The sequence below is a fragment of the Folsomia candida genome, unplaced genomic scaffold, assembly GCF_002217175.1.
Source record: "Folsomia candida strain VU population unplaced genomic scaffold, ASM221717v1 Fcan01_Sc004, whole genome shotgun sequence".
Taxonomy (NCBI): Eukaryota; Metazoa; Arthropoda; class Collembola; order Entomobryomorpha; family Isotomidae; genus Folsomia; species Folsomia candida.
This window is the reverse complement of record NW_019091196.1, coordinates 9,378,544-9,404,559: the sequence shown is the minus strand read 5'-3', so window position 1 is coordinate 9,404,559 and position 26,016 is coordinate 9,378,544. Positions and strand designations below refer to the sequence as shown.

Below are 26,016 nucleotides of genomic sequence, written 5' to 3'. Positions count from 1 at the left end.
CAGCCGCCTTGGCCGTATCTCATTCACACATGTTTCTCACAAAAGAATGTGTATAAACAAATGCGAGAATACGACGCAAAATCAGAGCAAGCAGAGATATTTTAAGAAACCATTGCAATCAACTCAATAATTAATTGTGGATATCACATTTTGGAAGCAGGTAACACGGTAAGTTAATTACGAGCATGAGGACTCTATAAAACAATGCTAATTGTGACTACTAATCGTAAATTTAGATCTAACGTACGTCACAAAAGTGGAAAGAAAGCAATAATATAATGCAATAAAATATACTCTCCTCTTCCTCGAGTACCAGCTCGGTTGATTTGTTCTAAAATATTTGTAAAATGGACCCTGGAACGGCCTACGCTATTGTGAGCACGGTCGCTTATCCCGTCGTAAAATTAGGAGGACTTGGGGCGTCGTATATTGGACCGTGGATTGGTTTCACAGCTTCGGGAATTGCAAAGGGATCTCTCGCCGCGGCCGCACAGTCCTCAATTCCTAATGTCGTGGCTGGGTCGATTTTTGCAGGGATGCAATCTGCCACTGCCACCACGGCGGCTGTTGGTTCAGGTTAGTTTTTAAGAGGATGTTACAATATTTTACTGGATTAGATTGGATTTAAGAATCGTTTGTAATTTTAGTTGTGGGATTACCAACCGTTGTGGCGGGGGTAGCGACGTATGGAGCTTACAGATTGTGGAGATTCACTCGTTAACCCGTAGCTTCAACAAATAAGCGACAAAGTTCTCAGGCCTCTTTCACAACGGATAATACGCAGCAACGTATTAATTTTAAATAACTGTACAAATTACATTTAAGCGCATTTCACGTTTTATAAGTCACTGGGCGCTACAGTATTGATATTGATTAACTAATGGACAATAAATTAATTTTTATTCTGTAAAGATTTCTCAACGTTTGTTTGTAACAATATTTTTAAATAGAAATCACAGAAATTTGAAAATTCTAGAAAACAACATATCTAAAGCTAGAGATTACTAATAATTAGCTATCTGTGTCATCTGAAGAAGAGTTGGCTACCAGGGTTCGAGTAGTACTTTCTGGCGGGGCAGGGGTAGATACCGTACTCCTAAGCTCTCTGCGTGTCCTTCGTCGTCCGTCATTATCTAGAGGAAATGGGGTCTTATTAACATCTGACGATCTGACTCGACACAATAATGAAAAAGTTCATCAGTTTTACCAGTCGGAGTACTTGTAGCTGTCGGGGTTGATGATGGCGTCGAATTTGGTGCATGACGTTTTTCTCGTTCAGGTGAATCTGGAACTCGGGCAAAAGTATACATTATTAGATAGTTTTCAGGTGTAACTGATTACTACTAGATTTTTTTAAATCACCTTGCATACTCGACAAACTAAATTTAAAGAACGAAAGCTGTCCAGGCGCTTCCATATCCTTGTCGTGGTCTTTCTTTCTCGGAGTTCGTGTTCTTTTCGGCTCGGGTAGTGCCTCAATACTATCTGTAGATCCGCGTGGGGTCACGTCCGCTGATTTAAGTTTTCCAGATCTGGTTCTCATTGGCCGATCGTAAATTTTCTCTTCTTCCTCGTCCGACATTACAACCACATTCTCGTCATCTATTAACCACGAGATCCACACGTATAATTTCGTAATTAAAATTGGCGAATATAAAGACAAACAACATTTTAAAACTAACCTTCATGCGAATCTTCTACTAATTTCTCTACGCAATATCGCAACATTGTGTTACTACAAGCGTCATCTCTTCGTATAGAAAGTGCTTTATGAAAAGATTCGATTGCCGATTCAGTCTTGCCAGTAATTGCATGGATCAGTCCGATGGCAGAATGGGTGGAGGCATTTGATGGACAAATGACCAAGGCCTAAAAAAGATGAACTGACTATGAGCTTTCTGTGGGCCTACATTTCGTACTGAATTTGGTTTAATACCTTTTGATGGAAGGCCAGAGCTTCATCATATTTCAGCATCTTCCGTAAAACATGCCCCAAGTTATTGTAGAGTGGTTCCCATTTTTTAAAAGATACGGAATAACTCGGTTTCTCAAGAAGGCCAAGAGTTTCCATAAAAAATGAATGTGCTTCGTCATATCTAGAATTAGTTCCAAATTGAGTCAATTAATTAACTGATTCATCCACCCATCGATCCACCCACTGAATAAATAATATTCGCAATTCGCTTGCAGTTACTTTTTCTCGCTAAATTTTACGACTCCCATTTCATGACGAATGAATGGATCCCTCGGGGCGAGAAGTCTGGCTTCCTCTAAAAATTTCATTGCAAGGAGTGGGTTGTTACTCAGACCGCATTCCATTCCAACATGAAGCATTGGTAAATGGCAGCTATAAGAAAATATGCCATCAAGAAAAGTTCTACGTACTCTATAATCAATAGTTAAATATAAAACCATTATTACCCTTTCATTAATTGAGTTGCCTTAAAATACGCAGCCATTGCTTGGTCGTGTTCATTTTCAGAGGCAAATGAGTGACCAAATAATAACCAGGCGGGACCAAATACCGGATTCAAAGATAATGATTTGTTCAAATGTCGTCGTGCATTGTCCTGTTTCCCTGCGGACCGGATATAGAAAAATCGATTAACATCAAAAGTTGTTATTACGAGCATAATCAATTCGGTTGAATCATTACCTATGAGGAAATAATATGCACCGACTGCATACCACGACAATGCAGAATCGCTCATGACCTCGACGAGTCTATGGGCAACTTTGAATAATTCTGTAATTTTGCTCATTTCTACGAGGCACGCAACATAGACGGGGAGACATCCCATATGAAAGGGATCTTCAGTGATCACTCTGCACCATTACCGAAAGGAATAATTACATTAAGTGATTTAACTCAATTACATAAATTATATCAGTAATCTTACTGTGACGACATTTTAAAAGATGTCTGAAAATCACAGTTGTAGAAATGACGCTCAGCTTCTCCCGTCAATATGTCCAAGTTTTTCTTCAATGAAGGGAATATTACAACAGCGGTAGGTTCTGCGGTAGGGTACTTTTTAACTTTTGAAGTGTACAAAAATCTGACAAATTCAACGTCTCCGTTGGTACATGATTTTGAGAACGGCAATGATTGAAGAAGTGTCATCTCTGCAACCGTAAAACAAATTGAATTAATGATAATAAATACATTAAAGCCTATTCAATTTAATCACACACACCTTCTGCTCGAGACAACATTTGATTTTGTGTCAACAATTCAAACGCTTCAAAACAATAAATATCACTGGCCAACGCTTCCTTATAGTTATGTGCTGCTAAAATTCGATTCATCAATGCTTCGTGAATTTTGCCTCGTATCAAGTGAACTTGACCCATAATCTAAAGGTAGGCTTAATTTTATCTCAAAAAGTTTACAGAAAATCAGAACATTGTGTAGATAACGACACTTACAGATTTCTGAGAATCTGCTGGTTCCCAAACGCTTGCCCTCACTTTTTGTCCCGGATGAACACTTTTGTTTTCTAGGTCCAACACTTCTAAGGCCTTTTGGTACTCTCGTGCTTTATATAAACATCTTGCCGTTAAGCTGCGAAAGTGAAGATTTGTCTGCAAAATTCAAATTACATAATTGCAATTAAACTTACACGCAATAAAACGTTAATATTTTGTAAGTACTACTTACCCTTTCGTACTGGTAGAAAATTAAAACGTTAGCCGCTCTGTGAAACTGGCCGGAAAGAAACATACACTTTGCCAAGGTATAAACATCCTGTTGTGACCCGTTACTTATCGAGACTAGCTTATCAGCCCAGAATGTAGCGGACTCGTAATCATGCTGAACACAATAAAACAATCAACTTTATAAGTACATAAATAAACAACAATTAATTCTATTTGAATCATAATTGACAGTATTAGATGACTTAATACTTACTCTGTCCACTAATCCTTGAATCATGTTACGAAACACTTCCACATTTTTACAACACTTTTGATTTATAATCTCCGTCATCTTCATTTGAAATTTAAAGATATAACTTTAGAAATTTATGACAAATCTTATAAATATTTTTGTGAAAGTGTTTGGAAACAAGATTTTTTAAAAACGGCGAGTAAGTTGCAATTGTGATCCCACCTCAATTCGGAGACCCAGTCGGGCTTTCTGCGACAACGGTAAATGTGAACTTTTCGTCTCATTTTTACATGATGTTCTAGTCTCAAGTCTCAAGTTGAGACTCTCAATAAGTGCAAGAGATGCAAAATAAACAAAATTGCAAAATTGTAAAATAGTTTTGTACAATTTATTCTCAAGTAAAAATGTGAATTATGTGTAATGCATAGTAAATAATTTCAACGATAACTGATAATACAGGACATAATGGAATTACTGGAGATCTGTCTGGCTTCCATACATTTAAAATACAATGACTAATATTACCGTCGAAGAATAAGGTACGGGAAAAAATAGGAGGTCCATTGTCACCAGTTATTTTTACGAATGCTAGATAATTTCAGTTCAAGAAACTTTCGGGACATAATATTTTAGGGATGATATTTGGATGAAGTACATATTTGCAATTATACGAAAAAATGGAATAAAAAATACCATTATTCCAAAAAAAGTTAACAATTTCCACCCCTCTATACAATTCACTATTAAAGACATAGAAGGACAACCTTTCTTGATCAAAATTATGATAACTCAATTACACATGAATAGAAAGCCTACAAATCCAATCTATTTAAAGTATGGAAAATGTTCTTTCGATGCCGGTGAAATTACTTCAATTCATACAACATTTAATGACAGAGAGCTTGAACGAACAAATTGGTAATAACTTAAAGGGATCAATATAAATTACATAATACGTATTTACAAGGATTACATTCGATAATAATAAGTTTTACTATAATTGAGTACTTTAAACTCTTATTAATGCTTAGAATTCTGAAACTAAATTAATCCAGTCCAAAAACTCTGTAATTCTACTGTATACTCCGGGATGGGAGACCCTGGAACATCCTATGCCCCAACTTATGAATGAATACAAATATTAATATTAATAAAGCAACACATAAATATATTTAAATGCTTATAATTATAAATCAAACCTTATGACACCTATCAATGTCCAGTGGTGGTCTGACCCCGTTTCTAAAATGAGAGGGCCACCACTATCACCCTAATATAATAAGTCGGAAGAGCGATTAGAATAATAATAATAAAAATATGAATTTTATTTTATTATGATAATTACGTAATCATACCTCGCACGAGTCTTTGCCCCCTTCGGGCCAACCGGCGCAGAGGAACATTTGAGGAATTTTCTCAATGTAGCCTGCTTTTAGGAACATTTCTTCGCAAACTGAATTATTCATGATGGGGACTTGCACCTCGTTTAGGCGTGCAGGAATAGGCCCTCCTATTTACATTATTTTTTTATAATATTAAGTTCAGAATGATTAAATTATCGATATACAGTTATTGTAGTTATTTATTGTAGGAGGATGAAGCATTTCATTGGACCAATCTCGGTAACAATTTCTGATTAAAAGGATCAGCTCGGCCATTTAACGTGTGAATTCAACATGAGGAGCTGTTCCCAATCAGCTTGACTGGAGGAATTATTTTATATTTTAAGTGATAGGTCAATTCATTGACAAATATCTTGTAAGGGGTCGTGATCTCGGACGCCTATCCGAATCAAATCGAGGTGTTACCAAACCCATCAACATTGGGTTTTTCTTCTACTCTCCAAACCAACTAAGGTGTATTTGACATTTATTTATGAATGTGTTTGAATTTATTATTAAAATCACACCTTAATGTTAGTACTTATACTACAATAACTGTATATCACCTTGATAATTATGCACACATATTTACATACATACACCGAAAAAAATAGAAATGAATTTAACCTTCGTAAAGACGACCCCAACCCGTCACGATACCAGTTCGCCCTACATAATCGTCAACTACGGACGGGATGCAGATCTGGTAAGAAATTAAGTACACATTATAATTTTAGTAGCACGTTAAGTTTTGTCAAATGAGATGAAGTCACTCTTACAGGAACAATGTTAGGTTGGAATACAACAGGTTCGTAGAATCTAATTAACGCCAAATCATACTCAAAGGTCTTTGAAGGACCAAAGAATTTTGGGTGGGGAATGACTAGTTGAATACGTCTTTCCGTGTAATTGAACGGAACATTATCGGAGGATAAATCCCAATCTCCCATTCGCAAAATTACGTCCTGGTTGAGTACACTGGTAGATATAGGATACGAGTCATTAATAATTATGCCAAATTTATGAACTTCGTGGAATTAGTACCGATCGAAACAATGGGCGGCTGAAATGGCCCAGTTTTCATTTAGAAGGGCAGCCCCACAGGAATGGATAAATGTTCGAGCTTCATTTTGCCAAGTGCGGACAGAAATCTACAATTAATACAAATGTGTATTAGCAGACTATTAGAGCATACTGAATGCAGAAAATTGTGTGCTTGTTAATACCTGCCAAGGAAATTTTCCATAATATGCATCATTTCCGCCAACTATTCTAGATGCGGGTAGAAATTGTCTCCCACAAACTGTCAAACACTCAATTAAGCACTCCATTCCATGTTTAAATTAGTGTACATCAAAACTACTTACTCAATTTCGAATCACTAATTAAAAGCGTGCCATTCTCCGAAAAGAAATCTGCATCCCGCAGTTCAGTTCGGTTCTTCGATTTTATCGTTTCAGATATTGTTGGCGTCCTGACAGTTGTAAACTTCGTCGTGGTCGTGGTTTTTGGCTTAGGCGTCGTTTTTGACGGTTTTCTCTTCTCTTCCTGGAACGTACTTTCCGTGACTGATTCCGTTACACTACTTGGCGAAGTAGTACTTTGTGTCGTCGTCGTCGGTTTGGGTTTTGGCAAAATCTCATTAAAATTGTCGTCCTCTTCATCTTCCGGAAGTTTGCAGCACGATCCGATGTAAAATCTGTCCATGCACGTGCCAAGGTGCTTTCCATTCGCCTGTGGATAGATATTCCATTACATATGTTTTATTACTAATACACATACTTCAATACTTGTAGCTATTTGATTTTCAAAACACACCGACCTGATTACAGTCAAAGACAAACATGCAAGTTCCCTTCTCATCTGAATTGGGAACTTTACACGACAATGGTTTAATTTGTCTCGACAATCTATCCCTGATTTCAATCGGTGGTTGGAGCAACACTGTCAATTCGACAAAAATATTTAAATCAGTGAAATCCATTCCTTTATTGCACTTTATTGCTGCAAGTCACACCTTTACTGTTTTCTCGCCCCCTTCCAGAATTTCTCCTCCCTTTAACCGGACTAATTTTACGATTGAGATCAAACTTATACTTTTGTTCATGATTATTACGATTATCGACTAACGACCTTCCATTAGGGGAATACCGTCGAGATCGAACACCATTATTTCCTCCACTGTTAGATTTACCATCACAAATATTTATCACCACTACGAATAATACAGTCACAGTCGCCCAGGTACAATTTAGGGACCCAACTTTTCTCATTTTAAATTTCAAAAAAAACTTTACAAACTTAATATCTCTTTAATTAACCAAATGAAAAAACCAACTCGAGATAGATCCGTCTCACTTTGCTCACTCAAGAGAGAAGACTGCGTCTCATCCTCCCCATCGGCACACTTTACCGTTCCGTTTATCACTACCACTTGATTTATTGCGTGTAATATTTTGAGAAAATTGATAAAAATATTTCACAGAACGGAACATTAATTAGATTAGGAAACATTTAATTAAAAGGTATTTAAACACTAATTATTTTTTTGAAAGGTACACAAACACAAGTCAAACAAATCTTTACTAATCTCAGGTAGCAGTCTCATCTCAACTGGTCCACAACAGAATACTGACTGAACTAACAAATTGCAACCAAATAGGCCTCGCACGCTCCTACTTAATAATATCACATCGGTAACGACCAACTGAACAGGATAAGACGGATAAGATGATGTTGATATCCTTTCGATTTCAATTTATGTATTTAACTTTGATGCGATGATTGGCAAGTATTCTTGTTGTTTTTCTTCTTCTTCCCTTTCAACAGGAATTACCGGCTAACAGTCAGAGAAATATTTAATTAATGCATCCACCTTCAGTCAGTTAGGAGCCAACGATAGAGCGAAATTGACAGCCAAATATCTGTCTATTTTTTAACAATAAGCTTATACTTTACTATTTACTACTAGACTTGAATGCAGTTCTTTTGCATCCATGTGCCGGACTGCAGCACTGACTGAGAACAGGTTCACGTATGTAGAAGAGTTGAGGTAATAAATACTTTACAATAATTGAAGAAGGTGGTGGGATATGATAATAATAATGATGGGAGAGCAGAGCTTCTGCCAACAAAAGTGTCGATATATTTTTTTTCTCTCGATTTTGCAAAAATGCGAGGAAAAGAAAACTCTGTCAGCAGTGCCAATGTCAATGTCGAGAGTTTCCAATGAGAAGAGAGCCGACGAAAATTAGAAGGTGAATGAAACACTACACCACTTGCACTTTTGAACTGAAATATGTACGTAGAAAAGTCTCTATTATTTACTTTTGTTGGTTTTAGTATGGCATAAAATTAAGGGTTATAATTATATTACTGATGCAAAACAGTGCAATAAACTGCTGGCTGGCTGCTAGATTTAGCCCTCGAGACTTGTTGAAATTTCTCTTCAATATTTTACCACTTGAAGGAAGAAGCATCTCTCTAATAAATTGCGACTTATCGGCTTTCGAGACTGAACTGAAGAACGTGAACCCGAGTGTATTATATTTAAGTAATAACTTATTTTAAATAAGCCGACTGAACAGTATGCGAATTTTACCCTCTTAAAAACTTATTTCAAATTTAGGTCATACGCACGCAATTTGTGACTAAATGTGCCTCATTCCATGTGTAATAACCACAATAAAACACTGTTCTTGAGTGAAATCTGTCACATACGTACGTTATTAAACAATAGGAATAAGAAGGTTAGCCTAATTGTCCACAAATGCATATCTGTCATTTATTGGTTGTAAAATATTTTTAAAAAATTCAGGAAGAAGAAAAAAAAGTTATTTAAACTCCACTCAATCCGTAAAATGGGATCCATTGTAAAAGTTGATTGTGCGTTTAGAGTGAAAAAAATAGAAAAAAATGAACCATTCATCTCGAGGAAACCTCAACCTTACAAAAATTCGGTCTTTCGATATGAAATGAAATGCATGCAACCATGAAAATTACGAATCTATCGCTGTATTAAAAGTAAAAAGCAAGAAAGACACATTATTCGATAATGAATAATTGCTTGTGGTGGTGGTACAGTACATGGATTGGATGGATGTGGTTATTTGGTTCAGCATACATAGAATAATAATCATCATCCAATTCAAAAAATCAAAAAAGTCAGTCAAAAATGGGATCTAATTGAACATTTGGTTATGGTCTAAATTTCAAATGGGAATTCAATTCAATTTCCTTCACTGTCTTTGACGTGTGAGTGTGTGTTTGTGTGGTGCAGGTTGTTATTCATCACCAGCAAGTAACCAATTCAGGCAATGAAATGCATTACTAATTTATTTTTGACCCAATTTTATTCTTGTTATACATATATTCTTGTTACTCTGTCGTCTCGTCGTCGTTCTTCTGTGGTAAAAATAAGTGGGAGTAAGTAAGGAATAGAAAGAAAGAACAATTCGGTGAATGAATGATGGGTTCCCAATGAGCTGTCAACTGCTAAATGAGTGTCCTCTCTTATGCGGTCACATTGTGCCAATTTCTCACTATATTGCCAAAATATCTACTTGAGACTATATTTTCCTGTAACTGAATCATCCGACCAGTAGTCAAGCCACTGGTTGATTTTGATAATAACGTGGGAATAATGTTACATGCATGTATGTGCAACTGTTAAACTTGAAAAATAAAGGGTACGTGGTTCCAAAAAAATATTTGTAAGTGTGTAACAACAGTTTTGAGGCCAGGAATAAATTTGCAAATTCAATCAAACAAAACATTTCTTAATAAATAAAATGAATACTTTTTAAGAATGCTAAACCCGAATATCCTGTTCTCATGAAATCGTGCTAATCGTGGTAATGAGAGGCGTAAAACCTATCTCAATTATTTATTTATTAGGATCCGGAAATCATAAAACACCAAAAAAGCTCACAGTTAATAAATCTCCTATTTCGAATACCGACCGACCATATGTAGGCGAGTCAATTTAAAGTGTCATAAAACTAATTGGTGACATTTCGCATGGTAATCTTAATCTTTTTGTGGCTAACCCTTCTTCTCAAGATAAATACTGTGTTAAAGGCATTATTTAGCATTACAATAGGCACACACTAAAGTCACGTTACTTATCCGGCCGGACATCACAGAACGTAAATAAGTGACTTATTGAAAAAACCACACTAAAAGTGACCAACTTTCCATTTGGTGACGACAGTATAATGCATAAATGCACACACACTGCAGTTTATGGGGAATTTGGAAGAATAGCTGTGATTGTTGTACGTATATCGTGTCAAACTGTTTGTACAAGTTGCATTTCTTTGTTGTACTTACTACCACAAGCAAGAATGGAGGTGAGCAGTAAAGGTGTGCGTGGGTAGTGCAGAGTTCATTATATACAAAACGATGATGATAATGATGATGACTCCTTCTCGTAAAAGAAAGTTATTATTGGTAAATCCACTACAATTCTCGCCTAGCAAATGCTAAATAATAAATACGACCGGGTCGTCTCATCATCAAGCCTTTGTTCTACAAAATGACCGCACACATAAGTACATAGATCGAGCCAGAGCCATTCACTTTTTCCAAGTTGGATTGTCCTCACGCATGGGAATTCTGGTGAAAAAGTGCAGCGAGAAGTTTCCTCCTTTGTTTTCCAACTGCAAGCAACTTCCCTTTTTTGCAAGGAGAGTGATACACATTTTATTTGCTCAGGTACTTCAGTTGGACAGGATGTTTTATGAATGACAAGAAAATGATGTTTAGTTAGTTAAAGTTCAAACTTCTTTGGCTCCTACCTACCGTACGTAATTGCAATTAATTAAGAGCACTAATATAAATCATTGGGTTACTACATTTATGAAACTGCGAGTTAATTAACTCCAATGTCAATGTCAGACTGGTACTACTAAATACGAGGGGTGTAATTAGCGTCTAAAAATTTCCCTAAAATGGGAGTTTAAATGGCTCTGTGATTAAGCACGCTGCAATAATTTCGGCTTTCTCTCATATTCACGGTATTTTATAACCCAAATAAAGTAATTATTATTTATATGTGTTTCTTCTGCTTGTTAGTTTAGCCGAAGTGTGGTGTGCAGCATAACGTAGTAATTACATACACTCCAACTAAACGCAGGTCATTGGTGTGTGTGTTCTTCTTGTTCCATTTGCATTTAAATATATACACAGAAGAATTCTCGTATTTATAAGTTCGTGACTCGAATGTGGTAAGTAAGAGAGTCAAGAAAGAAGCTACGAATTTATGCACTTATTACTTGTGCAACTTACCTGTGTGTAGGTAAGTGTCGCGACGCTTTAAGCGACGGCAGACTTAAAATAATTACTTTGCATTATTAAAACAAGTTCTTCTTTCGGCGGAGTATTTTCAAATGATTGGTTGCACTTTAAGGCTGAATTATGTTAACTACTTGAACAATAAGTTGACAATTAGAGAGAAAATGATAAAGTTGAAAACTTAAGAGTTTGAGGCATGCCAAACCTGAGATTTGTGTTGAGCAGTTCTCGAGAAATTCTCGAGTATTCGTCGAGTCTCATATTTGGGGAATATTTTGTCCTCTGATTGCCTTCATTAATTCTAATTTTAAGATTCGTAATAATTCATGTTACAAAATCAAGCCAAACAAACTCTTAGTTTGTTATAAGCAGAGACGTCACGTAGTCGTGCAATGTAAACGTTGTTAAAATTAAGCCTCGCCAATTTAAGTGCAGGTTTCATGGCGGAATATGTACGTACATGCATTATTCTCTTTGATATGAAAATGAAACTGTGTTTTAATATTTATTTAGAAGCTCCACAAAACCGAATATTTCATGGAAATTAAACACCCTCAAGGCTACCACCACCGATATTTCGACATTTCTGGCCAGATTTCCGTCTCCTGACATTTCATTTTCACCTTCTTACTACATATTAAACCCACCTACTTACTTGTAGTTGTGGATGATTGAATTCTCCAGCATTAAATGTACTTACTCTGGTAAAACGTAAGACTGGCGAAATGTCAAGGGTCAACTTACTTATACATACGTAAGTATGTCGAATATTAAAATAGAATTCGTTAGCAAAATGGATGGCTGACATTTTAATTACTCTCCTGATTTCAATTATGTCACGTCTGGAAAGAATGATTGTGGGCTAAAGTGGATTTTTTCATGTCATGGTAAATAAATATCCACTGCTTAACTTGATCCTTATTCCACCCAAGGCTACTTTGTCCATTAGGCGTGATTTGCATGTTTGTTTGCTATACGACATACGTACATACTCAGTTATATAAGTACTCTCTCTTTTATTGATTTTCGCTACTGTTACCAACCACCAAAACGATATAATCTATAACGTTATTATTAGCCTTGGGTCCATACATATTAATTGTGCGTCATGTCATCCACGTAGCTACAAAGCCCTGCTTATCACCACCGGATAAAGGATCGCAAATACCGGACATCCAAATACCTTTACTTTTACATAGAAACCTGGCATGAGATCAAATTCTCAGTGGGAAAGCATCACTGCTTTCTCTCTTTCTCTCGCTGCCAAGCATCACCACCGACCGACGTGACCAAGCGACTGCTGGTTTCCAAGCCTCTGGGTCAATCGATACATGTTCAAGTTTCGAGCAGCTCCGAGGAAAGCAGGCACATAGAAATTTATTATTGCGTATTTTCCGGGCTGAAGTGACTTTCTCCGTTGGAACACGAGAGAGGAGAAAGCAGGAGAAAAACAGGACGGCATTTCTTCTCTCACACTTATTGTCAGTCAGTCGCTATTATTCACAGACTCGATCCAGTCGTATTTTTACGGGTTTCTCCAGCGTGAGAAAAATTTGCGAAAGCTGTCTCACCAACTCATTTACTTAGACAAAGGCAACTTAAGCTTGGAGTTTATTGAATTACGAGGATTTACGAAGAAATTTATGAGAGAGAAAGATGAACAAATTTTGGCACCACACGCATAAATCTTCGACGGATAGCGTCACCTCCGTGACTGGATTTCATGATGGGTACATCTACAAGATTATTAATAAGTATGATGACAGCGTAAGTTTGGCCAATTTAGTAAATATTTAGCTATATTTATTAGTAAGGAAAATTAGTTGTTGCAAATTTTATGTCATTTTGAAAGGTGATCCACCTGGAAAACTACATCACTACTCCTGGAGCCTCGATTGTGGCTGAAGAGGATACGGACAGCGACTGTCAAAGGTTTCGGACTTCGCGAATCCGTGAGTAAATAAATAATTAAAAAAGAATGCATCTGATTTTTAATTGGCAAACTGACTAATTAATTTTTAGGGGAGGGCGAAGAAGGTGGTGAGTTCGAAATCTCCTCCATGCATCAAAATCCTTCCGGTCCCGTGCAAGTGTGGGAGTACAGACAGGATACCAAAATCTTGGTCCAAAATGTAAGACATTTGTGTACCTTGCAATTAATGCGCTTTCTTAGATCCATGTATAGTTTAGTTTAGATAGACGTTTTAGATATGTACATGTCTAGAGCTACATAGAATGAAAAGTAGATAGACTTAGATGTGTAGTTCATACATATTTCTGTATATTGCAATTTTGCACTTTAAATAAAAATAAAATGTAATGTAGAAATTTGAGACGAATTTTGTATCACTGACGAACCTTTACTGCTACATTTCGTTAATCTACTTGTACAAGTATTTGCAACTAAACTTATCTTAAAATTCAGATTTTTATCAAGATTTAACTAGTTCAGAAAATATTCATTCATGTTTAAAAACATTAAAACTTTTGGTATTGCTGAAAACAAATAGACGGCTGCTTCCAGTTCTACGGGTTTTCAAATATCCTCACTTCCATCGTCCGTAAGTTTTACAAATAGGACAAGACGTTTCATAAATCGTCACATGCTCATTAATTTCTACTAAATTACTACCATGACATGCTTCTTGTGAAATTTTTGTACCGCTTACAATTTGGCTAACACTGTGTCGTAATAATGTCTCGTCTCGTTTTTTTATATATTTCCGTCCGCTATCTTTCTTTTCGATATTTTTCTTTTAATTTTAAATGATCAAAACTTGTAACAAAATCCACATTTATGCATCTACCACATCTCCAGTACATACATACAATTGATTGAACAGAGCGGAAGTGGGGTGGCAGGGTCGGACCCGAATCAACTCTGGGTGGCCGTCGAGAAGTCGGAAGGGAGTCGAATCTACTTTATTAAACCACGATCTGAAGATGTATGCTTGACAAATATGGGGTAAGTCTCATCTTATCTTATTAATCCGCCTACGCTTATCATCAAATAACCCAATGTCAGGATTGGTCAACCCATCGGCCTCTATGCTCCTGACCCTTCTGACCGAACACAGCATTGGGTCCTTGAACCAACCGACTACACCGAGTAATGACTTTCTTTGAACGAGGTCCACAAAAAAATACATACCCAAGAAATACCTACTAACTACCAAAAAATGGACAATTTATGTATGTAGCTTAACCTCTTTGTAAGTAAGAACAGATCACTTTTAGTTAGAGGCAGAGAGAGATCAAGTTGTGAAAGACTTGAATTTATTGACTCTATATTATTGTACTCTCTATATTATTATTCAATCTAAATGTAATTCTAGATGTGCTAGCATTTAATACGATCCGGTAGTTTTGTTTAGTAAAAGGAATATTTTACAGGGATCACTATCTATTACCAAATGTGTGAAGAAATAACCACATGCAGCTAAATAAAATGCTAAAAAAGAATTACACTCAATAGGCCACTCTTTCAACTCGATGATATCAGAAATATGCCTTTCATGCAAAGAAAATGCTCGATTTAGCTCAGCGTGTCTTTTTCTATTGTACAAAAAAAATCTACATGTGAATTGAACCAATTTTTCTTTAACGACACGGGCGAGCAGAGCAATTCGTAAAGTACTGTAATAAAATAAGAAAGAAATGTGAAGATGTATGAGATCAGGTTTCAAATTCTATAATTTGTTCTAAATTTATACTCTTTCTGTCTGAAGTTGTGACTTGATTCTTGATGTTGTTGGTAGATAGATATGCAGGGAAGCGTGTGTATATGTAGAACTATTGAATTCTATTTGTGTAATTTTAATGGAAATATATATGTGTACAAATTTGATCTTTAAGTCATATCTTTAATCTATGTATTTATGTGTATTCTATTTATCAATGCGTCTAAAATCTCAGTGTCATCCTATTTGTGTTGTCTGAAAAAATTATCGTGACTATGAAATTCTGTAAAAATTACACCACTATACTTACATGCATATTATGTCATTTGAGCTATTAAAATTTTATTAGCAATTCTTTGTCAATATTTAATAAAGTGTGTAATAAAATATTAATTTTTGTAATTAATGGCACCACTTATTGTTATAATTTTATACACTCTAATAAGAAAAGAAAATCCAAAAGTAGGGTCTCTTGATAAACGATCATGGATTGGATGACAAAGACAAGATAGATGTTTTAGTAAAATAATGAAGATTTTGCGACGACCATATATATACATACATAAATATATCTCGTTGGGTCTCAATCTGCGTATTCAACTGGGTAGTACATATGTTATTATAGAAATTTTGTACCTGGAAACTTTTTGGGGTGGTAACAAACAAAAATTGGCGATCAAAGCATGTAGATCAAATTCTACTTCAAATAATTGAAATACAGGGCAACAATTAAAGCACCAAACAACACGGCAAAACTGTGCGTCCAAAATCGGTTACATTTGACGTCGAATAAGTCAAAGTAGGTCAGAACCATGTGGAAAAATCTCATCTTTCCAGCGGTGTAAGGAGGATATCTTGCTTCGCCAAGTTTTTCACTGAGCATGCTGAAGGATCTGTTCAAGATACTTCTGTGATGGGAAAAGGTATCAAAGGAATATTTCCCGTGGTAATTTCCAATGCCAGAATCACTACAAGTTAATAATAATAATAATATTACATATTGCTCCAGAGATAATATGTAGATTTGTCGGGGAGCTTTAAAATGCTGACTTACTTGACCCCTCCGAATGGAAGTCCTTTCCAGGCCATATGCCAGAGCACTAGAAAAATAAAAGTTAACGAGTTTAGTAGATATGCATTATTTAAATTATTTCTGAGAGTTAGTAAGCGACTTTTCGGTTCAAATAAAATTGTATCCAACTATTTGGCAAATTTATTATTGGTTAGTAAAATATACCGGTTCATGAAACAATGCGGGCATAATACTTTGAATAATCATTTCATTGTAAAATTATATGTGGTGCTATAATAGCGCTACTTCAAGGACTTTCGTATAGTTAGCTCACTCAATAAGAATGAAGATCATACAGAAAGTCAAATATGTAGATCGATTAGCTCAAAAGTACAAAAGGATATATATGAATACATTGCATACATGCATATGTATTTCAATAAGTTAACTTACCATCGTTGATGCATACGCCTCCAGATATCGTTTCTCTCACGATTTTATCATTGATTTTTTCATTCTTCGCAAACGAGTACAAAGCCAGAGGTCGAGGTCTGTATTACACACGAAATGAAAACAATTTAAGTTTGTGAAGTTATAAACGAATAGCATAAAAGCTAAGCTAGGGCTTACTTGGCATTGATGAATTTGATTGCTTCGTCAACAGATTTAACGGACACGATGGGCAGGATCGGACCGAAAATTTCATCTTTCATTAATTCGTCGTTGGCAAGAACATTGACTAGTTTTTTAAATAAAATAATTAATTATACATAGGAAGAATTTTTAAGACGCTAAATACTGAGGTTTATTTTCTAATAACTAACCAACAATTGTAGGCTCAATCCACAAATCCTTCACATCGACCTTGCCACCATACACAATCTTTCCTTTGGTGCGATCCATTAGGGCTTTTAAGCGAAGACAATGCCTCTCATTGATGATTCTTGGAATGTCTTGATGTCCCTGAAGGTCGTCCCCATACCATTCTTTCATGACTTCATTTGCGACAGAGAGAAATATTTTTTCCGCTTCTTTGGAGCATAAGACGTAGTCAGGTGCGATACAAGTTTGTCCAAGGTTCATATATTTCCCCCACAAAATTCTCTTAGCTGCGAGAGCAAAATCCGCAGACTCGTCAATGTAACAGGGTGATTTTCCTCCAAGCTCTATTTTATAATATAAAATATTGCAATTGTCTGGAAAGAGATAGAAAGATATAAGAAATGTTTTACCAAGCGTAACAGGGGTCAGGGTATTAGCAGCTTGAAGCATTACACTTCGTCCCACGTTTGTCGACCCCGTGCAGAAAATGTAATCGAACTTGTTCGTTAAAAGTTGCTTGGTTTCATCCACATTTCCCTGGACGACTTGATAACATTCAGGATGCAAATATTTCGGAATAAGTTCAGCCATCAACTTTGCTGAATGTGGGGCTGTGACGATTCAAAATTTCGACCATAAGTTAATACGTAATCAGATAGTCAGTTAATTAACTAGTTAAAATTAATTACCCATCTCTGACGGCTTAAGAATTACAGCATTTCCAGCAGCCATTGCTCCTGCCATTGGCTGGAGAGATAAAAGAAATGGATAATTCCATGCTCCTATAAAAATTATTATAATTAAAAATCAAATTACACTACACATCATACCCACACGCAATTAATCATTCATCGAGCATATACCCAAAACCAGTACAACTCCGTAGGGTTGTTTTCTGAAAAATTGAATTTTCCGTGTTAATTATTATCTACAGCGTCCTGCAGTACCTCATCAAGCTCAAAGTACCTGATATAAGCGCTGTCCAATGCAGCCAAAAGATTTACGGGTAATTTTTCATCCTCCGCCAAGCTTTTCATATCCTTGATAAGTGCATTCAGCTCATTGGTAATTATCTCCAGCTCGTACAATGTGGCTGTAAACAAGCAAAGCAAAGGTCAACCAATTTTCAAGTGCAACTATATATTGCAACTCATCCTATCAAAGTCCATTTAAAGTTAATAACAACTTGAAAAAATGAATTGCATAGAAGGATGCCTATGTATGGCATGGGATGATACGGAACGAGCTAGATTTGGACTATATGGTGACAACTGCTGATGACACTCTTGACTTTTACATAATATTACAGAATATGCCACTTTAATTAGAATTACACCGTTTTTGAACATACAAGTTTAGATGATTTTCAAAATTACGAACCTTCTAATTTAGACTTTTTCATCTCCTTCGCCAACGCGTCTAAAATATCTTCGCTGCATTCTGCAATCATACGTTGGAAATTTTTCAGCTGTTCGATTCGAAAATCAAGAGACCTCGTCTTTCCAGAGTTAAAAGCATTTCTAGCCTTGTTAACAACCTAGAATTTTAAAAAATCCAATTATTCAAAACTTATTCTATTACCTATTTAACCTAAAAACTTACCCCTTCAAATTGTTTCGCACTCATTTTGTCAAAAATTCTTGCACTGTTAAAATTTGCGTATCACACAAATAAACTTGGGTATTCCAATTTTTTAAGCCAAATCTCTCCTACTGACCTTCTACCACGAAAAATTATAATTGACTTGACGCAAAAAGTGCTTTCAGGCTGAACAGCTCAGCCAAACAACACGAAAGAACTGCTGTTTGAGGAATCACACACACACAAACTGAATCTCTCACCATGCACCATCACTGACATCCTTCAATGCAACTCAACTATGAAAAAAGGAGACCAAACAAAATCATTGACTGAATTTTGCCCATTTCTTCTCTCATATTACGCAACCAACATTGTAGTAGCTGTAGCACCATTTGCATTATAATGCAAATAAAATAATCCTCAATTCAACCCTTCTTCCTCCGTCCAATCCACACTTGGTATTTTAATTTAACTGGTTAGTTAACTTTACACGAGGGAACTATTAACTGTACAGGTAGTATTTAGTATCAGTCTGCGTATGTGTGTCAGAGTCAATAATAACGAACGATGGGTATCTTAAATTGGTAGAAAACCTTTTAATATTTAGGCAACCAGTAAAAAAGATTCCCCTCAAATTTTATTCGGTTGGTTGGTATTGTTTTATTTTTTAAAGCACCATCAGCACCACACACTTTTAATAAAACTCGAAATTACAAGTTTGGAAATCCCAAGTAATAGTGTGTAAGGTACACTAAAGTTGCCATGCTTTGATGCCTCCATATCATCAGAGGGACGTGTTAAAGTAATAATGGGCTCATCTCAAATTAATTTTTTTTTCAAGTGTGGAATCAAAAAATAAGAACAATGAAAAAGTTCGACATGAAACAATGTGTGGCAGACCTAACAAGCAGACTAAATTGTAATGCATAGTAATTTTGGGATGATGTGATATATTATTTTTTGTAGAGGACTGAAATCCTTTTTATTACGTAATACATGTACATGACAGGACGACATGCTATATGTGTGTATGTTTTGGTCATGGTTTGTCTACCATGGCGTGACCTGCCAGTGTTGGTAATTGTTTTAGTGTGTGTACGTATGTGTGTAGATTAATTAGGCATTTTTGCCACCACATGCGTGTTTTTTACACTTTGGTTCATGCAAATTCATGCAACACCGACAAATTAATTGTATAATGCATTTGTTGGGTACTGTAATAAGAATTAATAATAGTACACATTTATTTATTCACAAGAATCGAGGATAATGACAATTAATTGGATGGAGGTAAAACGAGAAAATCAAGATCAGACTTTGACATTGGCTAATGAGGAAAGACTGGTTCTTCAATAGTGTAAGTTTTATTGTGAATGCCTAATTAATTGATATAATTCAAGACACTTAAAATAAGGCTGTTTACACTCGTAATAATGAATATGATGACACCGACTTCTAGACGAATACGTAGTATTTAGTTAACATCATAATGAATATGATTCGTTGTAAATGTTTACAAAAACATAATGGAATGTTTATTTAAAATTATGGAAGTTCTGTACTGGGTTATATATATTATATAACCATCACATATATTATTTTTGCATAATCAAGTCTGCGAATTGATGACTACTAGCAACTAGTATATTATGCGTACTAGTCATCGATTCGTAGACTTGATTATGCAAAAATAATATATGTGTAACCCACTACAGAACTTCCATAATTTTTAAATAACAATGGTTTTACGGAGTCTTGTCATTATTTTTATGATCATTTGCGTACTAAACACGGGTACTTTTCCATTTCTTATTACTGATAAAATTCGAATCAAAATTTTTTTTTTCAAAAAATACTGTTCTCTTTAAGAAGCGAGACCAAGAAAGAATCGTCATATCTTTACTGAATACCACATTGGGTTCGATATGGATTATGGGAGTACAAAAGTAAAGGTAAAATGCATGAACATAATTATGGGATTTATTTATGAAATAAAACTATAAATGGATATTTTATCACAGCGACAATTCGTTTCATACCACCTCCCATCAATTTCAGTGATGGCTGCGGGAGCAGATAAGGCTGCATTGATAACCAATATCATCTAATTTGATTTTACAACTATCATAAATATGTCGTGTGTAGTGAGCACTTTTGTATAACAAATAGTCGCAAAGAATAAACTCGACTTTGGTTTTGAAGAAATTTGCATGCCAACACAAAAAATATCATTTGCAATCTCGCAATTCAATTTGCGAAAACAAAAATGACTTTGTTTGCATAACCTCCAGCCCGGGACTATCTCCCACCACCAATATACCCTCACAGACGCAACTTACGAGAAAAATTCCGCCGGTTTTTCGTTGTCCAAAACAATTTATAATTTCTGTAAATTAACTTGACCTGAACTTATCGTTTTAAACGTCGGTGGGGGAAAAGGGACGAAGTGATTTTGGTTGGATAAAGTACTATTAGAGGTGAGTAAAAAATATTAGTCGTATTTTTCAAGACTATTATTTTTGGTTGTGATTAGCAAGATTTCATTTCTTATCCATCAAAGTTCACTCCTCAGTACTCACTACTCGCATAATGGCTACCACATCGCAAAAACATCGCAATTTCGTCCTGGAATCTATGGCTGAAAAATTGGTGACAGATATTGCAGGGATTGGCGAAGTTTACGGGAGGCGCCTCAGTTCTCAGGGATACGACAAGGTAAGATAAACTTGGATAAGCATCAATTCTTGCATTTTTCTAGTAATTTTTGATAACACCCTGCCATTGGACTGACTATTTGCAGGCTTCCGTTGTACTGGGCCAATTTTTGCTGCTTAAGAGAGATCAAGAATTATTCATCGACTGGCTGAAACTCACTGCAGGAATGAGTACAACGCATGCTACGAGTTGTCATCAATGTATGAGCGATTGGTGTAACGCTTTCTTGTAAGAGATGCGTCATGGTCATGGTCAACAAAGTCATTATTAGGGATTAAATGTTAATATGCAGCCAAACGTAAAAATTTAAGAGTGATATGAAAATGTTGATTAATTGCTCCCACTTCGTCCATATGTATCAATCAGTCGTAATCTGTATATATATTTTTACTTTTTGATATTCAATTGCATGAATTGTGATGAGACTGGTATTTTAACTTTTTCTCGATACTTATTCTTTATACTTTTATAATACCGATGTCGTGTGAATAATAATAATAAAATGCTCTGTATATAATAACTTTGGATTGTGTCGATCCATCTTTTTCAAGTTAAAATAGCAATATGTCGCCACTCTCGAGCTTTTCGGTCATGACCTTAACATTTTTTGCTTCCATTTCGACTATGCGATAAGAGCGGTACCTGCGCGATATGTATATAAAATTAGTAAGGTATTTCACAAATTGAAATAATTGAATAATTAGTTAATTAGTCGGGTACCGAATAATTCCAATATTTGTGATGGCAAATACGAGGGCCAAGGGCAAAATCCTGCAATATAAATAATTGAATAAGTTAGAAAGGTCAGTAATTTAAAATCAGTCAGTCATATTTATTGAAAGGTTACCAAAAAGAAATCCCAAGTGACCCATTTCCTTTAGTTGAGTATGTACCCGTCAGCGTGTTACTAACTCCGGCATTTTTTGACAGCGACGTCGCGAATGCCACACCCCAGATAATCATTGCCAGCAGTACAAAGGCAGCTAAACAACGTAAAGTATGTATATATCATAAATTTATATATGAAAAGGTAAATTTGTCAGAAATAATTTTTGGAAAGGCATATTCATTCCATATGGAACGGAAACTATGCATGCAGTTTCACTTACCAGAGATTCCATTCCAAATGTAAAGCCCAAAAACGCTAAGAATTGGCCGGAAAGGTGTTCTATACGTGTTGTAAAGAGCCAATCCTCCTCCAACAATGGCAAAAATCATGGCACCGCACAAGCATATTATTGTAATGAGGTACAAGGCAAAACTAAGAAATACTGGGTCTGTAGTAGTCCCTAAAATTTCCGAGGCCAAACAGTTGATAGTTCCTTCTTTACTAATTATATGAAAAAGAATGAAGTAAACAAAAATACCCCACCATCGGATTGACGTCCGCTAAAGTTTCCAAATTTATTCGCACTATCCCTAGTTTCAACAGGACCAGACGCGCAAATTATGGTATCCCCTGTAACTGCACCCCCAGCGATGATTTCTTCCAGATTTTGTTTCCTTTGGCTCCCCGATTTTCCACAACTGAACATGCATTTCGAAGATACACATACAACTAAATTGCACCAAAATAATTTAATTAAATATATGATTTGATGTGTATATTTAATATTATTTCTTACTTTTTAACTCATCTTCAAGAGATCCTATTTCATTGGTTGATTTTTTCTTTCCTTTAAATAATCCATAGCTGACTTCTATCGATAGTGAAGAACTTTGTACCGAAGACCCAGTCGCCTTAAACCACTGGTCAGTTCCTAATGAAACACTGCAAAATACGTTACATTAAATAACTCTTCGGATCGGTTCAACAGTGCTCAAGTATGAAAACACTTCAAAACGTTAAAACTTCAACTGACCTGCAAATTACGATGACCATACAACATAAGGCTATTGTCGCGTAAATCAGACCGTGGAGACGTCTAGCAGCCATTTTTTAGTGTCGTTTTTGTAACTAATTTTAAGTTTTTTTTACAGCCAGAGAAATTAAGGAACTTAACATTAAATATATGACTAAATTCGTATAAGGTATAAATATCGATTATAATCGCATCATGAATTTATCATTGCATTATTCCAACTAAAATATATATGTATGGCGTATCATGTTATCTTATCTTTGAAACAAGAATGCTACCATGAAATATCAACCCCACCCGATCGTCACGTCAGAAGGATTTGTCACCTCACCTCGATCAGCCTCGCTATTATCAGAGATCAATGAATCAACACAAATGATGTAAGCTAAACAAAAGCTAATTGATTTGGTGATACGCGGAATGCACAATATCATATCATCATCCATGTATATTATTCATAGCAAAGTGTATACATATTTGTCTCTACAATTAAGGTAAAAATGTTTATGTAAAAGTATATTGCAAAGATATTTCGAAAGCAAAAGAGCAAAAAATATATTTGTAAAATTCACTAAATTAAATTATTGGTGGTCCCAAGTGCTCCAATGTTCCATATTTTTCTGCAATGTAAGCAAATTCCTGTCGCCCAAAGATTATTTCAATTGTCAGACTGACAATCTCTTTGGGAATGAAAAGTAACAGGAGACCCATGATGACAAAGAATATAAGCATTTTCATTTTCCGTCCGCCGTCGAGATTTTTCATACTTGGAATTAAGCGTAACTTTGGGTTTGAAATAAAATGCTTCAGAGGGGAAGGTGTCTTATTGTTATTATTATTATCCATTCCGAGTATGGCGATTTTAGCTTCACAAAGTTGTTTTTCAGTAATCCGGAGTTTTTGAGTCGTCTCCAGCAAAGCATTTTCCGCAACTTCAAGTAATTTTTGTGCGTCTTGAAATTTCATTTGTAACTCTACAAATTCATGCGAGGAGTCTTCTACTAACTATATACATACATAAATATTTAATTTTTAAACCATACATTCACATATATTAAACAAAAACTACACTGAATTTCGATACGTACCGTCAGACTGTATAAACCCATCAAAGCTATCAAAATTTTGACAAGATCCGTTTCATTTCCTTTGCATGCATTCTCAAAATTGATTTGCATGTGTAGCGTATCCATATCAAGACTTTGAGAGCGTAAAAACTCTTCCAAAACTATAAACGTCTCTGTTGTATCATCGGTGTTGACCGGTTTGCAAAATCTGCATAATTTAATCAAACCATAATTACACGACTTTATTATTCTCTACTTGTACACTTATATAGGTACCAAATAAAAATAGTCTGGACTTACAACATCTTTAAAACGTCACCGAAAAACTTGCCATCGCTCAACTCTTTAATTGACGTAATTTTTGGCGTTGTTAATTGGAGTGAATTTACCTTTTAATATGAATTTCATAATCACCATTTGTAAAATGTTATGTTATAAAAATATACGTGAAAGAGACGAACCCATTTTAATGCCTCCATTCTAACGTCAATGGTCGGCAGTACAATTTCAGTCGATTCTTCAAGTTTCGTTGATTCCACTGTTGATTCTTCAGGAGAAGTTTCTTCTCCAGGGCTGCTTAGATTGATGAACGACATCTTATCGAGCTTTCAAGGAGGATGGATGGCGAAATGTGTCGAAATTATGTCGACTCGACAGGAGAGGAGGAGGAGAGAGTCAGGTGGTGTGGTATTTTTGAGGAGAGAAAAGTGAAGCAGTTTTCATTTCTCTATCCGCTTGGAAAGGGCAGAGAGGTCGAAGAACCCAATTACGTTTTTGCTCACTGAATGTCTTGGAACGTTTTGGGTAACACAGTGGAGAGGGAGGCCTCCCACGCAACCCATCGACGCCTCCGGAGGCTTCAGGCTAACTTGCTCCACATGTGAAAAGGGGGTGTAACCCGTTTTAAGGGGGAGGGGTAAAATAATCCCCAATTTTGCGTTACATATATTATGAACGTTCCTTACTGAACGAAATTGTGCAAATTAAATTCATAGTTTATTTGATAATTTTACAAAAGAATTAATTAACGTCATCTTAATAAGATTAGTCATATTTTGGTTGAATTATTTTAACGTCCAGGATCGACATTGGCTTCAAATTTCATAAAGTTCATTTGACGTGGAGATAGCCGAGGTTAGTTTATGTGACACAAATTGTGTCCTACATTTTTAGTCAGAGTTAGAGCTTATAGAACCATCATATCCGTGTCTGTCTCTCGACTCTCGTTAAATTCCTTTTCGATTTGAAATTTTGTACACATGTTGTATGGTGCTGAAAATGAAGAGTTAGATGAGTAAAATCGGTCAAATTGTTGACCGGTAGGGGGTCATATAAAGATGGGTGGGGTCGTTGGTGCATTCGGAATGGTTTCAGACGCTAATATTCGGGACATTGGTCATACTTGTGTACTGAAAGGTCACCTGACAAGAATAGATAAGCGTACTCTGCCCCCTGACTCGGGCTAGATCAACACTATATGTTGTATGTAGGTTTTAATCCTAAAATCCAATGAACTAAATAAATGTTAAAATTCGTCGTTATCTGAAAAACTTTGTGACAACAATGTTGCGTAATGTAATATTCATTGGGCATGTTTTTTATCTAGGTTTTATATAATTTTGACTTCATGCGTCCAAAATTATATGAATTATCCAGAAAATTATGGTATTTGTCGTTTAATTGATAAGGCGTCTAGCGTGACTGTTGCG

The 26,016-nt window shown here is 35.7% G+C and overlaps 8 protein-coding genes across 12 annotated transcripts; 3 read left to right on the top strand and 5 right to left on the bottom strand.

Annotated features, from left to right (window-relative positions):
* Positions 1-24: 24 nt before the first annotated feature.
* Positions 25-911, top strand: LOC110848920. Of its 2 annotated transcripts, none has more exons than XM_022096282.2 (3): positions 25-168; positions 237-576; positions 648-911. In XM_022096282.2, exons 2-3 carry the CDS (start codon positions 348-350, stop codon positions 719-721), a joined length of 303 nt encoding a protein of 100 aa, XP_021951974.1. In that variant the 5' UTR covers positions 25-168; positions 237-347; the 3' UTR covers positions 722-911. The 2 variants fall into 2 exon arrangements, with proteins under 2 accessions (XP_021951974.1, XP_021951975.1); XM_022096283.2 differs by having other exon boundaries at positions 29-160.
* Positions 874-4,113, bottom strand: LOC110848919 (cell division cycle protein 16 homolog). The gene is made up of 13 exons (XM_022096280.2): positions 3,914-4,113; positions 3,662-3,814; positions 3,430-3,585; positions 3,198-3,357; positions 2,901-3,126; positions 2,657-2,826; positions 2,422-2,578; positions 2,195-2,347; positions 1,937-2,096; positions 1,683-1,869; positions 1,363-1,602; positions 1,208-1,285; positions 874-1,133 (listed from the first exon to the last, which is right to left on the bottom strand). The coding sequence occupies exons 1-13, from the start codon at positions 3,995-3,997 to the stop codon at positions 1,012-1,014; spliced, it is 2,046 nt and encodes a 681-aa protein (XP_021951972.1). The 5' UTR covers positions 3,998-4,113; the 3' UTR covers positions 874-1,011.
* A 153-nt stretch (positions 4,114-4,266) lies between these two features.
* LOC110849104 (serine proteinase stubble) lies at positions 4,267-8,925 on the bottom strand. Its single transcript, XM_022096480.2, has 10 exons — positions 7,292-8,925; positions 7,097-7,218; positions 6,642-7,008; positions 6,501-6,577; positions 6,319-6,425; positions 6,054-6,252; positions 5,902-5,977; positions 5,248-5,402; positions 5,092-5,162; positions 4,267-5,013 (listed from the first exon to the last, which is right to left on the bottom strand). The coding sequence occupies exons 1-10, from the start codon at positions 7,545-7,547 to the stop codon at positions 4,920-4,922; spliced, it is 1,524 nt and encodes a 507-aa protein (XP_021952172.1). The 5' UTR covers positions 7,548-8,925; the 3' UTR covers positions 4,267-4,919.
* Positions 8,926-11,412: 2,487 nt separating this feature from the next.
* Positions 11,413-15,769, top strand: LOC110848676. 2 transcript variants are annotated; one of them, XM_022095942.2, is made up of 6 exons: positions 11,413-13,335; positions 13,421-13,520; positions 13,591-13,700; positions 14,079-14,129; positions 14,412-14,533; positions 14,594-15,769. In XM_022095942.2, the coding sequence occupies exons 1-6, from the start codon at positions 13,225-13,227 to the stop codon at positions 14,679-14,681; spliced, it is 582 nt and encodes a 193-aa protein (XP_021951634.1). In that variant the 5' UTR covers positions 11,413-13,224; the 3' UTR covers positions 14,682-15,769. The 2 variants fall into 2 exon arrangements, with proteins under 2 accessions (XP_021951634.1, XP_021951635.1); XM_022095943.2 differs by lacking the exon at positions 14,079-14,129 and having other exon boundaries at positions 11,432-13,335.
* Positions 15,448-18,953, bottom strand: LOC110848675 (aldehyde dehydrogenase, dimeric NADP-preferring). Its single transcript, XM_022095941.2, has 11 exons — positions 18,685-18,953; positions 18,463-18,619; positions 18,049-18,175; positions 17,946-17,977; positions 17,772-17,864; positions 17,493-17,693; positions 17,085-17,426; positions 16,891-16,999; positions 16,714-16,811; positions 16,303-16,348; positions 15,448-16,216 (listed from the first exon to the last, which is right to left on the bottom strand). Exons 1-11 carry the CDS (start codon positions 18,706-18,708, stop codon positions 15,946-15,948), a joined length of 1,500 nt encoding a protein of 499 aa, XP_021951633.1. The 5' UTR covers positions 18,709-18,953; the 3' UTR covers positions 15,448-15,945.
* A 925-nt stretch (positions 18,954-19,878) lies between these two features.
* On the top strand, positions 19,879-21,898 carry LOC110848372 (barrier-to-autointegration factor-like). 3 transcript variants are annotated; one of them, XR_004834704.1, is made up of 5 exons: positions 19,879-20,020; positions 20,533-20,615; positions 20,685-21,140; positions 21,224-21,378; positions 21,464-21,898. XR_004834704.1 is itself a non-coding variant. In XM_022095576.2 (3 exons), exons 2-3 carry the CDS (start codon positions 21,253-21,255, stop codon positions 21,608-21,610), a joined length of 273 nt encoding a protein of 90 aa, XP_021951268.1. In that variant the 5' UTR covers positions 20,936-21,140; positions 21,236-21,252; the 3' UTR covers positions 21,611-21,898. The 3 variants fall into 3 exon arrangements, 2 of the variants coding, with proteins under 2 accessions (XP_021951268.1, XP_021951266.1); XM_022095576.2 differs by lacking the exons at positions 19,879-20,020; positions 20,533-20,615 and having other exon boundaries at positions 20,936-21,140; positions 21,236-21,378; XM_022095574.2 differs by lacking the exons at positions 19,879-20,020; positions 20,533-20,615 and having other exon boundaries at positions 20,940-21,140.
* Positions 21,769-23,452, bottom strand: LOC110848371 (clarin-3). Its single transcript, XM_022095573.2, has 7 exons — positions 23,241-23,452; positions 23,004-23,149; positions 22,751-22,936; positions 22,488-22,667; positions 22,226-22,361; positions 22,099-22,149; positions 21,769-22,020 (listed from the first exon to the last, which is right to left on the bottom strand). The coding sequence occupies exons 1-7, from the start codon at positions 23,312-23,314 to the stop codon at positions 21,930-21,932; spliced, it is 864 nt and encodes a 287-aa protein (XP_021951265.1). The 5' UTR covers positions 23,315-23,452; the 3' UTR covers positions 21,769-21,929.
* A 218-nt stretch (positions 23,453-23,670) lies between these two features.
* LOC110849103 lies at positions 23,671-25,882 on the bottom strand. Its single transcript, XM_022096479.2, has 4 exons — positions 24,769-25,882; positions 24,608-24,696; positions 24,329-24,515; positions 23,671-24,245 (listed from the first exon to the last, which is right to left on the bottom strand). The coding sequence occupies exons 1-4, from the start codon at positions 24,901-24,903 to the stop codon at positions 23,817-23,819; spliced, it is 840 nt and encodes a 279-aa protein (XP_021952171.1). The 5' UTR covers positions 24,904-25,882; the 3' UTR covers positions 23,671-23,816.
* Positions 25,883-26,016: the final 134 nt, after the last annotated feature.

Excerpts from the sequence above, each read along its gene's own strand:
- LOC110848372 (XM_022095576.2), top strand. The coding sequence starts at position 21,253 with ATGGCTACCACATCGCAAAAACATCGCAATTTCGTCCTGGAATCTATG. Across the intron at positions 21,379-21,463 it reads GTTCTCAGGGATACGACAAG|GCTTCCGTTGTACTGGGCCA; the intron begins GTAAGATAAACT and ends GACTATTTGCAG.
- LOC110848676 (XM_022095942.2), top strand. The coding sequence starts at position 13,225 with ATGAACAAATTTTGGCACCACACGCATAAATCTTCGACGGATAGCGTC. Across the intron at positions 13,336-13,420 it reads TTAATAAGTATGATGACAGC|GTGATCCACCTGGAAAACTA; the intron begins GTAAGTTTGGCC and ends TCATTTTGAAAG. Across the intron at positions 13,521-13,590 it reads GTTTCGGACTTCGCGAATCC|GGGAGGGCGAAGAAGGTGGT; the intron begins GTGAGTAAATAA and ends ATTAATTTTTAG.
- LOC110848919 (XM_022096280.2), bottom strand. The coding sequence starts at position 3,997 with ATGAAGATGACGGAGATTATAAATCAAAAGTGTTGTAAAAATGTGGAA. Across the intron at positions 3,815-3,913 it reads TTCAAGGATTAGTGGACAGA|CATGATTACGAGTCCGCTAC; the intron begins GTAAGTATTAAG and ends TATTGTGTTCAG. Across the intron at positions 3,127-3,197 it reads AATGTTGTCTCGAGCAGAAG|AGATGACACTTCTTCAATCA; the intron begins GTGTGTGTGATT and ends TTACGGTTGCAG.
- LOC110848371 (XM_022095573.2), bottom strand. The coding sequence starts at position 23,314 with ATGGCTGCTAGACGTCTCCACGGTCTGATTTACGCGACAATAGCCTTA. Across the intron at positions 22,937-23,003 it reads TCTTGAAGATGAGTTAAAAA|TTGTATGTGTATCTTCGAAA; the intron begins GTAAGAAATAAT and ends GGTGCAATTTAG. Across the intron at positions 22,021-22,098 it reads ACAAATATTGGAATTATTCG|GTACCGCTCTTATCGCATAG; the intron begins GTACCCGACTAA and ends CATATCGCGCAG.
- LOC110849103 (XM_022096479.2), bottom strand. The coding sequence starts at position 24,903 with ATGTCGTTCATCAATCTAAGCAGCCCTGGAGAAGAAACTTCTCCTGAA. Across the intron at positions 24,516-24,607 it reads GGTGACGTTTTAAAGATGTT|ATTTTGCAAACCGGTCAACA; the intron begins GTAAGTCCAGAC and ends TAAATTATGCAG. Across the intron at positions 24,246-24,328 it reads TGGGTTTATACAGTCTGACG|TTAGTAGAAGACTCCTCGCA; the intron begins GTACGTATCGAA and ends GTATGTATATAG.
- LOC110849104 (XM_022096480.2), bottom strand. The coding sequence starts at position 7,547 with ATGAGAAAAGTTGGGTCCCTAAATTGTACCTGGGCGACTGTGACTGTA. Across the intron at positions 6,253-6,318 it reads GCCGCCCATTGTTTCGATCG|TGTACTCAACCAGGACGTAA; the intron begins GTACTAATTCCA and ends TATATCTACCAG. Across the intron at positions 5,978-6,053 it reads TCCAACCTAACATTGTTCCT|ATCTGCATCCCGTCCGTAGT; the intron begins GTAAGAGTGACT and ends ATTTCTTACCAG.
- LOC110848675 (XM_022095941.2), bottom strand. The coding sequence starts at position 18,708 with ATGAGTGCGAAACAATTTGAAGGG. Across the intron at positions 17,978-18,048 it reads TTGGACAGCGCTTATATCAG|AAAACAACCCTACGGAGTTG; the intron begins GTACTTTGAGCT and ends TCAATTTTTCAG. Across the intron at positions 17,694-17,771 it reads TCTTAAGCCGTCAGAGATGG|CCCCACATTCAGCAAAGTTG; the intron begins GTAATTAATTTT and ends GAATCGTCACAG.
- LOC110848920 (XM_022096282.2), top strand. The coding sequence starts at position 348 with ATGGACCCTGGAACGGCCTACGCTATTGTGAGCACGGTCGCTTATCCC. Across the intron at positions 577-647 it reads CACGGCGGCTGTTGGTTCAG|TTGTGGGATTACCAACCGTT; the intron begins GTTAGTTTTTAA and ends TTGTAATTTTAG.